This window comes from Lycorma delicatula, chromosome 7, assembly GCF_047948215.1.
Source record: "Lycorma delicatula isolate Av1 chromosome 7, ASM4794821v1, whole genome shotgun sequence".
NCBI classification, from domain to species: Eukaryota; Metazoa; Arthropoda; class Insecta; order Hemiptera; family Fulgoridae; genus Lycorma; species Lycorma delicatula.
The window spans coordinates 44,465-58,970 of NC_134461.1; the positions used below are offsets into that span (position 1 = coordinate 44,465).

General features: G+C 35.5%; 1 protein-coding gene across 1 annotated transcript in view; it reads right to left on the bottom strand.

Moving 5' to 3' along the window:
* Nucleotides 1-14,506, bottom strand: part of LOC142327833 (scoloptoxin SSD14-like) — a 47,577-nt gene that overhangs the window by 9,674 nt on the left and 23,397 nt on the right. The window contains exons 2-5 of the mRNA XM_075371172.1: nt 11,086-11,286; nt 8,725-8,974; nt 6,474-6,634; nt 1,346-1,586 (exon numbers count right to left, since the gene is read on the bottom strand). Of these exons, the coding sequence (XP_075227287.1) occupies nt 1,346-1,586; nt 6,474-6,634; nt 8,725-8,974; nt 11,086-11,126 (693 nt within the window). The 5' untranslated portion in view covers nt 11,127-11,286. The remainder of the gene's footprint in view (nt 1-1,345; nt 1,587-6,473; nt 6,635-8,724; nt 8,975-11,085; nt 11,287-14,506) is intronic.

The window sequence follows — 14,506 nt, forward strand, 5'->3', positions numbered from 1 at the left end:
GTCAAACCGGAATAATTTTGCTAGTTTTGTTAGACAAGTTGTTCTACAGAAATACTCCGATGAGAGAAGACAAGGTGTTGGCTAGAATAGGACCGGGTGGACAGCCTTGCTGGTGAGGTCCAGCATGCTGCGGTGTGTTGGCACTGATGAGCCACCAAGGACTCCACGGGTAACAGTCAGGCAAGAGCACACTGAATACTGAAGGGACCCGGTACCGCGTCGCGGCGAACTGGGTCTGGCGTGGTGTATTAGTATTGCCCTTTTGGGTCCCCAAGGGGCCAATATTGATAAAGAACTCTCAAAAAGAGCTAACCGGTAGGCCGACCTGCCTTGCCGGTATATGGCCGGTGGGTGGGGAGGCCTATTTGAGTTTAAAGACACTCCCCTGGGCGGCGTAATACCAACAAGTCGGTCCGGCCCAGGGGAGCTGAGAGAAAAAAAAAAAAAAAAAAAAAGGATGAATGAGGATGAAATGTATGGGTGTAAATGAAGTGTAATCTTGTACATTCTCAGTTCGACCGTTTCTGAGATGTGTGGTTAATTGAAACCCAACCCCACCAAAGAACACCGGTATCCACGATCTAGTATTCAAATCCGTGTAAAAATAACTGGCTTTACTAGGACTTGAACGCTGGAACTCTCGGCTTCCAAATCAGCTAATTTGGGAAGACGCGTTCACCACTAGACCGACCCGGTGGGTTAATCCAGATACCTACCATGACTTATTGGATACACATCTTTTATAGATCAGGTAAGTAAAATTATTGAATTCGGATGCATTTTTAATAAAATTTGTCTTTTATGCGGTTTAAACAGGAAAACTAAATTAATGAAGATGTGTGGAGAACGGTTTCCATTACGCACTTTTAAAGGGTTGTGGCGTATTCCTGCTAGCACCGAAAGGACTTCAATGGACGGTCTGAAGGGCAATTTCATCGGGGGCAGAGGTTTTAAAAGCCCAGTCTCCCGCGGTCGGACCCAGAAATGGGTTTGAGAATGCTCAAACCCATTTCGGCATGTACGGCAGGAATGCCGTACACAAATCCGTCCATAAAAAATAACAAAATTTGATACTTAGACCCGTCATTAAAATAAACCTTTGAAATACGTCCGATTACAGAATCATACGCAGCAAGGGACACTGTCCAGGCACTGCGATTCGAAGGAAAGATTTGTAATATTCCCGCCAGTTTTGCATTCCTTTTAAAGACTTGCATAAATATAACTTCTTTAATAAATTCATTTTTTTTAATTTTCTATAACAAAAAAAAAAACACGCATGTACAAGAATTCAAGCATTCATACAGAAATAAATATTTTTTTTTTTTTAGTTTAATAAACTTACACTGGCCGCAGCTGTAGTAATTTTAGTGCCGCCAGAAGCTCCAATAACCATTGTTACATTACCATCTTTATCAACAATTATTGTAGGGCTGACCGATGACAATGACATTTTTCCAGGCTCGATAAAATTATTCGGTGACGGTTGTAAGCCGAAATAGTTTACATTACCGGGAACTGAGAAATCATCCATACCGCTGTTAAGTATTATACCGGTGCGTTTTGATGTAATGCCGGCTCCAAAACTGAAACAAGTATTAAGAAAAGCGAATATTAATTATTACTCATTACACCGGTTAAAAATCTGCGATTATAAAAAATAGTCGTATAATTCGTACCAAATTATTTTTTTGTAGAAATCGACAACTATTTGTTATAACACGGAGGATATATTGCAGCTGATGGATGGACATAGAATATATAAGAGTGCTAGTGATGGAGAAAATAAAAGGAACTATGGAGAATTAAGAAATATTATAAACGGGAAGTGCAAATTAGCGAAAGAAGAGTGGATTAAAGAAAAGTGTTCAGAAGTGGAAAGAGAAATGAACATTGGAAAAATAGACGGAGCATACAGGAAAGTTAAGGAAAATTTTCTGAAAATGATAGAGACAGACATACAGTGTGAAACAGAGGAAGAGAGAGAAAAAGACTGACAGACAGAATGAGAGAGTGAGACAGACAAGAGAGACAGAGGAAGGGGAGAAAGAGTGAGAGAGAGAGGGTGTGAGACAGAAAGGTTGAAGAGAGAGAGACTGACAGACAGAGGGAGAGAGAGAAAAAGACTGACACTCAGACAGACAGAATGAGAGGGAGAAAGACAAGAGAGACAGAGAGAGTGTGTGAGAGACAGAAAGGTTGAAGAGAGAGAGAGAGAGAGAGACAGACAGAGTCACAGAGAGAGAGAGAGAGATAGAGAGAGAGTGACAGAAAGATAGAGACAGACATACATACAGTGTGAGACAGAGGGAGAGAGAGAGAAAAAGACTGACAGAATGAGAGAGCGAGAAAGACAAGAGGAAGGACAGAGGAAGGGGAGAAAGAGTGAGAGAGAGAGAGGGTGTGAGAGACAGAAAGGTTGGAGAGCTTGGAGAGAGAGAGACAGAAATTAAGACAGAGGGGAGAGAGATAGACAGTGTGAGAGAGCAGAGAGAGATGGACAGACATACAGATAGATACACTGAGAGGTGAATGTGAGTCACAGAGAGAGAGAGAGAGAGAGAGAGAAAGAGAAAGACTGACAGAATGAGAGAGTGAGAAAGACAAGAGAGACAGAGGAAGAGAGAAAGAGACGGATGACAGTCTGAGAGAGCGAGAGAAAATTTTAGGGTAAATAAATTAGAATCTAATAATGTGTTAAACAAAAATGGTACACCGATTTATAATACGATAGGTGGGTGGAATATATTGAAGAGTTATACGGAGGAAATGAATTAGAAAATGGTGTTATAGAGGAAGAAGAGGAAGAAGAGGATGAAAGGGGAGAAACAACACTGAGATCTGAATTTAAGAGAGCATTAAAAGTAAGATAAATGTGAAGAATTACAGAACAATTAGCTTAATTAGTCATGCATAAAAAATCTTAACTAGAATTTTGTACAGAAAAATTGAGAGGAGAGTGGAAGAAATGTTAGGAGAAGACAGATTTGATTTCAGGAAAAGTATAGGGACATGGGAAACAATTTTTATCGCTCAGATTAGTAGTAGAAGAAAGATTAAAGAAAAACAAACCAACATACTTGGCGTTTATAGACCTAGAAAAGGTGTTCGATAACGTAGACTGGAATAAAATGTTCAGCATTTTAAAAAAAATTAGGGTTCAAATACAGAGATACAAATACTTACAGGAACAGTAATAATTGAAGAACATTAAGAAAGAAGCCGTAAAAGAAAGGGAGTCCGATAAGGATGTTCCCTATCCCCGTTACTTTTTAATCTTTACATGGAAATAGCAGTTAATGATATTAAAGAACAATTTAGATCAGGAGTAACAATACAAGGTGAAAAGGTAAAGATGCTACGATTTGCCGATGATATAGTAATTCTAGCCGAGAGTAAAAAGGATTTAGAAGAAAAAATGAACGGCATTGATGAAGTCCTACGCAAGAAAATTAACAAGAACAAAACGAAAATAATAATATGTAGTAGAAATAACGAAGATGGACCACTGAATGTGAAAATAGGAGGACAAAAGATTACGGAGGTAGAATAATTTTGTTATTTGGGAAGTAGAATTACTAAAGATGGACGAAGCAGGAGCGATATAAAATGGCGAATAGCACAAGCTAAACGAGCCTTCAGTACGAAATATAAGTTGTTTACATCAAAAATTAATTTAAATGTCAGGAAAAGATTTTTGAAAGTGTATGTTTGGAGTGTCGCTTTATATGGAAGTGAAACTTGGACGATCGGAAAAGAAACCGGAAAAGAAAAGATTAGAAGCATTTGAAATGTGGTACTATAGGAGAATGTTAAAAATCAGATGTGCGGATAAAGTGACAAATGAAGAAGTGTTGCGGCAAATCGATGAAGAAAGAAGCATTTGGAAAAATATAGTTAAAAGAAGAGACACACTTATATGCCACATACTAAGGCATCCTGGAATTGTCGCTTTAATATTGGACGGACAGGTAAAAAGGGAAAATTGTGCATGCCGGCAACATTTGAATATGTAAAACAAATTGTTAGGGGGGTATACCGAAATGAAACGACTAACACTAGATAGGGAATCTTTGAGAGCCGCATCAAACCAGTCAAATGACTGAAGACAAAAAAAAAATTGTTATAAATACCGTACATCTCTACTAATCTTCTTTCGATTCAATCTAAATCATCGGCTAGCAGGTAACCATGTTAATCTATCACAAGCCATCTGTTCACTGCTAGTTCCAGCAGGTTTGGCGACTTAGTTTAAAAATTGTAGTCAAGGGCTTTCTCCAGTTAATCATCTAGTATTATTCAACTAGAATATTAACCGTAAAATCATTTGACTCAAACTAATCCCTTAAGTGAGAGTTTGCCTTCTACTTTTTAAGAACAATCTGCGTTCTTCTACTCTCTGAAGTAATTTGTTATTTATTAATTTTTCTGTCTGATTTATCGGCAGTAATTTGTCAAATACTTAACCGGAGTACTTGTTTGATAATTATATAGTTACCGTAAAATGTTGTAACATTACAAATCTTAACGCAGTATTTTCATACCAGATAGGTTTTGACGGCTTAGCATCTTTTGTTCAGCCCAATGTACATGTTATTCCTATAAAAACTAAAGGACGATCAAAGTATGAAAAAAATCTTTTGCTAAATGAGAGATGAGAAATGTTTAACAAATTTTTTTAAAGTAAATATTATTGCAGTAACAACTGTCAGCTTCTTATAAGGCAAAACAAAGTTTTTAAAAATTGGCTGAAGATCAAATGAAAAAATTTCACCAAGAATGGATTCTTATGCAGAATTTAAATAGTTAACGATTTCTGCAATTTTCTTCTGAAGTATGAGGTCTGTAAATAAAGTAATGAGACTATTTTTTTTTTTTGGGCAGCCAAATTGGCAACACTGTAAAATTACTAGTAAACATATGGTTATATGAACAGCGGATTTATATTAGTTATTAATATTTTTAGTCGCCACATGAGACGTAAACTTTTTGTATACATTTTTTACAAAAATGAGCGATACTAATTACGAGCAACATTGCACAATCAAGTTTTGTGTGTTAAACTCGGTAAGAATATGACCAAAACGTTTTCATAATTGAAAATGACGACGCTCTGTCACAAGTCAAAGTTTTTAGGTGGTTTAAAGCATTTTCAAACGATCAGGAATCAGTTGCGAACAATCCACGCTCTGGATGACCAAATCAAAACCGACCTAATTTGTTTCTTTGATAGTAACGGCACTGTCCATAAGGAGTATTTGCCTACAGGTTAGACTTTCTTTTTCTTTATCCTGTTTAGCCGCCAGGAATTACAGACGACCGGGAATCAGTAGCGAACAACCCACACTCTGGATGACCAAATCAAAACCATCCTAATTTGTTTCTTTGATAGTAACAGCGCTGTCCATAAGGAGTATTTGCCTACAGGATAGGCTTTCTTTTTCCTGTTTAGCCTCCAGTAATTACCATTCAGATAATACTTCAGAGGATGATATGTATGAGTGTAAATGAAGTGTAGTCTTGTATATTCTCAGTTCGACTGTTCCTGAGATGTGCGGTTAATTGAAACACAACCGTGAAAGAACACCGGTATCAACGATACGTGTGAAAAAAACTACCGACTTTACTAGGACTTGAAAGCTGGAACTGTCGTCTTCCAAATTGGCTGATTTGGGAAGACGTATAGACTAACCTGATGGGTTACCTACAGGACAGACTGTAAATGAATATGTTTTTCTGAGAAATTCTTTAAAAGAGTTGCCCGCCTGAGACTGCCATCAAAGATATCTGGGTGCTGCATCATGACAATGCGCCTTATTGCACTGCATTATCAATCAATTAATGAGTTTTCGGCAAAGAAAAAACCATCCCTATAGTTCCTCAACCACCTTATTCGTCTAACTTGAGTCCTTGCGACATTTCCCCTGTTTCCGACTTTAAAAAAAAACACCTCAAAGGACACCGTTTCGAAAAAGTAGAATATATATTTTTAAAAATGTAACCGACCGGTTGAAGGATATTTCCATTTCTGAATTCGAACACCGTTATGAAGGTTGGGAAAACCGTTTGAAGCGTTGCCGTGGCTTCTGAAGGAACTATTTCAAATCGGATTGTAAATAAAAACGTTTTCTGAACCGGTCTCATTACTTTATTTCTAAACGTCGTATATACTGACATCAGTGCCGATAGTATACAGTATAGTATAATAGTAGTTATAACTTCAATACTAAACTGATAAATGACAATATTTTTATTGCCCGTAAGGTGAAATTTTTGGAATCTTGTGTTTTAGCCACACCCCCCTCCATTGCTTAGAAAATCACAAATTTTGGAGTAAAATCTCAATTTAACATAATTTAGATATACGCTTCTTTAACATGTTGTAGCTTTATTAGAAGATATTAATTACATAATCTTATGAAAATGATGCCTTTAGCAAGGCGTCAAATAACCGATTACAAAATGAAACTTACTAAAGATTAATGGTGCTAGTAACAGAAACTGCATCTCCATCTGGTGATACAACTGAGATATGAGCAGTTCCATAATGACTTGCTTCGTTAAACGTACGATCATCTCTTATTTGTTTACGTATATAATCGGCATACTCTTTCGACGTTAACTCATTTACGAACTGAAATATTTAAATTCTATTTTAAAACAAACAAAATAAAAAATAAATAATAATTAATTTGCAATACACTAGGCAACAATTTATTGTTAACATGAATAATTCCCATCGATCTAATACTTTTGACAGTCGCTTTAAACACAGGTTCAGTTCCAATTAAATCTACAGTGACAAATTCCTGATACCAAAGAAGGCAGGAGCAGATAAATCAGAAGATTAAACAGAACAATTAGTTTAACTAGTCACGCATCAAAAATCTTAACTAGAATTCTGTACGGAAGAATCGAGAGGAAAGTGGAAGAAGTGTTACGAGAAGACAGATTTTGTTTCAAGAAAAGTATAGGGACAAAGGAAGCAATTTTCTTTAGCACTCAGATTAATAGTAGAAGGAAGAATAAAGAAAAACAAACCGACATACTTGGCGTTTATAGACCTAGAAAAGGCATTCGATAACGTAGACTTGAATAAAATGTTCAGCATTTTAAAAAAATTAGGGTTCAAATACAGAGATAGAAGAACAATTGCTAACATGTACAGGAACCAAACAGCAACAGTAGCAATTGAAGAACATAAGAAAGAAGCCGTAATAAGAAAGGGAGTCCGACAAGGATGTTCCCTATCTCCGTTACTTTTTAATTTTTACATGGAACTAGCGGTTAATGATGTTAAAGAACAATTTAGATTCGGAGTAACAATACAAGGTGAAAAGATAAAGATGCTACGATTTGCTGATGACATCGTAATTCTAGCTGAGAATAAAAAGGATTTAGAAGGAACAATGAAGTCCTACGCAAGAAAATAAAATAAGAATAAGACGAAAGTAATGAAATGTAGTAGAAATAACAAAAAATGGACCACTGAAAGTAAAAACAGGAAGAGAAAAGATTACAGAGGTAGAAGAATTTTGTTATTTGAGAAGTAGAATTAATAAAAATGGACGAAACAGGAGCGATATAAAATGACGAATAGCACAAGCGAATCAGAAGTATAATTCCTTTACATCAAAAATTAATTTAAATGTCAGGAAAACATTTTTGAAAGTATACGTTAGAAGCGAACCTTTATATGAAAGTGAAACTTGGCGATTGAAGTATCTGAGAAGAAAATATTAGAAGCTTTTGAAATGTGGTGCTATAGGAAAATGTTAAAAATATGACGGGTGGATAAAGTGACAAATTAAAAGGTGTTGCAGTAAATCGATGAAGAAAGAAGCATTTGGAAAAATATAATTAAAACAAGAGGCCATATATTAAGCCATCCTGGAATAGTCGCTTTAATATTAGACGGTCAAGTAAAAGGAAAAAATTGTGCATGCCGGCAAAAATTGGAATATGTAAAACAAATTGTTAGGGGGGTTATACCGCAATGAAACGACTAGTACTAGATATGGAATCTTGGAGAGCTGCATTCAAATGAATGAAGTATATATATATATATATATATATATATATATATATATATATATATATATATATATATATAATATATCTTATATATAACCGATGATGTGGATTCCGACGAAAGTGCTTTTGGAATAAAAAAAATAAGGTGTTATTTAATTTATTTTGTAATTTTATATATATATATATATATATATACGCCTTTGAAGGTTTTGGGGTCTGAGGGATATGAAACGTTCATGGTACCCATTACAATAGGTAGTTTTCTTATGAAATCTACCTAAAAAAAATGTTCACATTAGAAGGAAAGGAGGTAAAAGAGAAAGAGAGAGAAATGAATCTCTGGTAAGGTAAGATCAACATTCGTTACGATGATAAAACTTTCAAATCGTTAAGTTCTCTTTACATTTGATCAATGATTATTAACATACATAATAAATGTCACACACACACACACACACACACACACACACCGGTAAAACCACTTTTATTTTAGGGTTTTTCTTATGATTAGAACTCTAAAATTATTCAATTTTAATGAACAAAATACAGTTTCAATATTATCTATCAAATCGTTCACAGCAACTGAAAGAAAACTGTAAGGATAGTTAAGCGTTCAATCCGTAATAAAAAAATTACTATACAACAAAATAACTGGATTTGAATCGGTTACAAGCAATTTTAAAATCTTACCGATGTAATATTGACAAAATCCGGATCGCCGAGTTCTGTTCTACGAGCGAAAGCATATTTAAAGGCTTCAACCATCCTATGTGTAGTTAATATCGTAGAATTAATGTTAGAAACGCTGGAAGCATCCATTTTATATCCGTCAATTATATTTTTAAAAAATGCTAATAAAACTCCGCTGCCAGGAGGTGGAGATGCGTACACGGTCTGTTCTCCATGTAAAGTTGTTCGGGTCGGTTCTCTCCATTTCGGCCTGAAAATAAAAAAAAAAACAAAACAAGTCATATATAATTGTACTGAAATATATAACCATCTATAGTAATGATACCAAAGAAAGCAGGGGCAGATAAATGTGAAGAATACCGAACAATTAGTTTAACTAGTCGTGCATCAAAATTCTTAACTATAATTTTGTACAGAAGAATTGAGAGGAGAGTGGAAGAAGTGTTAGCATAAGACCGATTTGGTTTCAGGAAAAGTATAGGGACAAAGGAAGATATTTCAGACCTCAGATTAATAGTAGAAGGAAGATTAAAGAAAAAAACAGACATACTTGGGGTTTATAGACCTAGAAACTGGCTACAGATCATGTAGCCAGTTCAATGGCTACATGATCTGAAAAGGTTAAATTGTTTTACTATTTTAATTTTCTGATTGTTTTACCGTAATGTGCTCTATTACCAGAGGATCTATGGCCATTAGTTCAGTTTTTTCCAAAGAGATATGAAGCCCTAACCTTTTGTGCTTGGATTTGAAGCTCATGATTTGTGTTTTGGCTTCTTGAATATTATCTGCTAAAACAGGAAGGTCATCTGCACACAGGCGATTTAGTGCGATGGAGTTTTTCTTAGTACCCATTTTTATATTTTTGGGATTTATTTCATACCATTTTCTCATGACAAATTCGAGGGCGCAGTTAAAAAAGGAGTGGTGAGAGGCCGTCTCTTTGCCTCAAAACAGTTTTTATGGAGAAGGGTCAAGAGAGTTCACCTCTGAATTTCACTCTGGACTTGGTATCGGTTAAAATTAATTTTATCACGTTTTAAGTCGATGAAGGTAATTAGTTGTTTTTTTCGTCTTTTGTTTAAGTCTATCATAAATTTTAGGGATATTATTTGCTCCGGACAACTTCTCCAACATACTTGGCGTTTATAGACCTAGAAAAGGCGTTCGATAACGTAGACTGGAGTAAAATGTTCAGCATTTTAAAAACATTAGGGTTCAAATACAGAGATAGAAGAACAATTGCTAACATGTACAGGAACCAAACAGCAACAGTAACAATTGAAGAACATAAGAAAGGGAGTCTGACAAGGATGTTCCCTATCTCTGTTACTTTTTAATCTTTACATGGAACTAGCAGTTAATGATGTTAAAGAACAATTTAGATTCAGAGTAACAGTACAAGGTGAAAAGATAAAGATGCTACGATTTGCTGATGATATAGTAATTCTAGCCGAGAGTAAAAAGAATTTAGAATAAACAATGAACGGCATATAGATGAAGTCCTACTCAAGAACTATCGCATGAAAATAAACAAGAACTAAACAAAAGTAATGAAATGTAGTAGAAATAACAAAGATGGACCGTTGAATGTGAAAATAGGAGAAGAAAAGATTATGGAGGTAGAAGAATTTTGTTATTTGGGAAGTAGAATTACTAAAGATGGACGAAGTAGGAGCGATATAAAATGCCGAATACCACAAGCTAAAAGAGCCTTCAGTAAGAATTTGTTTACATCAAAAATTAATTTAAATGTCAGGTAAAGATTTTTGAAGTTATATGTTTGGAACGTCGCTTTATATGGAAGTAAAACTTGGACGATCGGAGTATCTGAGAAGAAAAGATTAGAAGCTTTTGAAATGCGGTGCTATAGGAGAATGTTAAAAATCAGATGGGTGGATAAAGTGACAAATGAAGAGGTATTGCGGTAAATAGATGAAGAAAGAAGCCTTTGGAAAAATATAGTTAAAAGAAGAGACGGACTTATAGGCCACATCCTGGAATAGTCGCTTTAATATTGGAAGGACAGGTAGAAGGAAAAAATTGTGTAGGAAGGCCACGTTTGGAATATGTAAAACAAATTGTTAGGGATGTAGGACGTAGAGGGTATACTGAAATGAAACGACTAACACTAGATAGGGAATCTTGTAGAGCTGCATCAAACCAGTCAAATGACTGAAGACAAAAAAAATATATTTGAATTTTTTTCACATTTTTATGACATTCAGTAACAAAACAAGATGCCCAGAATGCATATTTGGACAGTGCGGAGAGGTATTAACTTTTAATTTTACACCACAAATAAAAAAATAGATGACAGTAAAGAACATAGTATATATTCTATTAATTGATGAAACTTACTTGTATCTCTGCAAATCTTCAAGTGTAATAATACCACCCATATCTTGAATATCTTCAATAAAAGTTTTAGCTAATGTTCCGTTATAAAGTTCATCACCGCCTTTTTCAGCAATAATCTGCAAAGTATCACATAATCTTTCTGGCCTAATTAATGTGGCAGCCGGTTTTATTTCATCTGTACCTGGCTGAATAAACCATTCTCTATATAACAAAAAAATTTCACATTTCAAAAAAGAAAAATATAAAATTATCGATATTATGAGAATTATTTTTTTTCCAAGGTCCGATCGGTCACGAACTAAAAACCCATGCAAAAATCGGATGAACCTTTGCACATATGCGTTGCAGGAACTTTAAAGCAGGACGTGCAGATGTTCATGATGCAGGCGGTCAGGGAAGGATGCGAGCAGATGAGGCAGTTCAAGAAAATCGTCGGTTCACAATTTCTGTATTGAGCGATTCGTTTCCTAAAATTTCAAGGTCAGCTCTCTACACCGTTGTGAGCGAGAGACTTCAGTACCGCAAACTGTGTACGAGATGGATTCCCAAGATGCTGTCTGACCATCAAAAAACAATAGAATGGACGCCTCCCTTACGTTTCCCGAGCACTACCGCAATGAAGGAGAAGATTTTTTGAACAAAATTGTGACAGGGGACGAGACACGGGTCCATTTCGAAACTGAAGAAACAAAAGAACAATCCAAACAGCAGATGCATTCTCCCATTGAACCGAAGAAGTTCAAGCGAACCTTCTCCAACAGAAAGCGTATGGCAACTGTGTTCTGGGACCGGAATGGCGTTCTCTTGGTGGAATTCATGGAACATGGCCACGACCTCATACTGCGTGACTCTTCAACATCTACGAAGGGCAATTCAGAATAAGCAGAAAGGAATGTTGTCATCAGGAATTGTCTTTCTCCATGACAATGCTCGGCCGCACACTGCAGCTGTAACAAAGAAGCTCCGGCACAATTTTCATCGGGAAGTGTTTGATCAACACTTTTATACAGCCCGGACTTAGCTCCAACCTCCTTGCTCGCATGAAACGCTGGCTAGGAGGACAACATTTTGGCGTAGAAATCGTGTTGCAGACCAACGTAGAAAATGGCTGAAAACACAGGCGGCTCTGTTCTATGACGAGGGTATTGGAAATTTGGTACCACGCTACGACAAATGTCTAAATCGGAGTGGTGACTATGTAGAGAAATAGCATAACTATGTTAAGTACTTGTTACAAACAAAAAATTTTTATATTCGCTATGGTTTTAATTTTGTGACCGATCGGACCTTGAAAAAAAAAACATAAACCTTGTACAAAATGTGTGAACTAAATTAATTAATTAATGTTTCATTTTTTCCGCAAACATGAATCACAAATAATACGACATCTGTAAATAAAGTAATCAGACCGGTTCAGAAAAACTTTTTATTTACGATCGGATTATACCTGGATTCCTTCTGGATTATACCTTCGAAACAATTCCCTTGGGAAGTCATGTAACACTTCAAATGGATTTCCAATTCATCATAGCAATGTTGGAACTCAGAAACCGAATTATCCTTTACATTTTTTAAAAATATTTTCTACTGTTCCAAAATCGTATCCTTTGAGATGTTTTTTTACATTCATTAACAGAAAAACATCAGGAATTCAAATTAAGTGAATAAGGTAGTAGAGGAACTACAGGAATGTTTTTTTTTTCTTTAACCAAAAACTCATTAATTGAAGAATGCAGTGTGACAAGGTGCAGCATCCAGTTGTCTTTGATGGCTGTTCTTACGCGATCAACTTTCTCCTGCAGTCGTTCAAGAATTTCTCGATAAACATATTGATTTAAAGTTTTTCCTATAGGCAAAAATTCCTTATGGACAACGCTATTACAATCGAAAAAACAAATTAACATGGATTTGATTTATGATTTCCTCATTTTTGCTTTTACGGGACGTAGTGAATTTGAAGTGTGCCGCTCCTTGCTCTGGCATTTTGTTTCTGGATCGTACATAAATATCCAAGATTCATCACCAGTAGACATTTTTTTAGAAAACCAGTTTCAATTCACCTTAAAAGATCGCAGCACACTTCCACCCTGTTGTCCTTTTATTCAACAGTGACGTGTTTTAGGCAAAAACATTCTTCATGTCCGATTCATTAGTCAAAATTTGATGGACTGTGGTACCATTCAAATGCAATCATTCTGACAGTTAAACATCAGTTGTACCGTATCATGTCGGAAGAAATGAATTAGAAAATGGTGTTATAGAGGAAGAAGAAGAAGTCGAAGAGGATGAAATGGGACAAACAATACTGAAATCTGAATTTAAGAACGCATTTAAAGATTTAAATGGCAGAAAGGCTCCTGGAATAGACAGAATACCTGTAGAATTACTGCGCAGTGCAGGTGAGGAAGCGATTAATAAATTATACAAACTGGTGTGTAATGTTTATGAAAAAGGGGAAGTTCCAACAGACTTCAAAAAAAGTGTTATAGTAATGATACCAAAGAAAGCAGGAGCAGATAAATGTGAAGAATACAGAACAATTAGTTTAACTAGTCACGCATCAAAAATCTTAACCAGAATTCTATACAGAAGAATTGAGAGGAGAAAGGAAGAAGTGTTAGGAGAAGACCGATTTGGTTTCAGGAAAAGTATAGGGACAAGGGAAGCAATTTTAGGCCTCAGATTAATAGTAGAAGGAAAGATTAAAGAAAAACAAACCGACATACTTGGCATTTATATATCTAGAAAAGGCATTCGATACGTAGACTAGAATAAAATGTTCAGCATTTAAAAAAAATTACGGTTCAAATACAGAGATAGAAGAACAATTGCTAATGTTTACAGGAACAGTAATAATTGAAGAACATAAGAAAGAAGCCGTAATAAGAAAGGGAGTCCGACAAGGATGTTCCCTATCTCCGTTACTTTTTAATCTTTACATGGAACTAGCGGTTAATGATGTTAAAGAACAATTTAGATTCGGAGTAACAGTACAAGGTGAAAAGATAAAGATGCTACAATTTGCTGATGATATAGTAATTCTAGCCGAAAGTAAAAAGGATTTAGAAGAAACAATGAACGGCGTAGATGAAGTCCTACAAAAGAAAATAAGCAAGAACAAAATGAAAGTAATGAAATGTATTAGAAATAAGAAAGATGGTCCACTGAAAGTGAAAATAGGAGGAGAAAAGATTATGGAGGTAGAAGAATTTTGTTATTTGGGAAGTAGAATTACTAAAGATGGACGAAGCAGGAGCGATATAAAATGCCGAATACCACAAGCTAAAAGAGCCTTCAGTAAGAATTTGTTTACATAAAAAATTAATTTAAATGTCAGGTAAAGATTTTTGAAAGTCTCTTTATATGGAAGTGAAACTTGGACGATCTGAGTCCCTGAGAAGAAAAGATTAGAAGCTTTTGA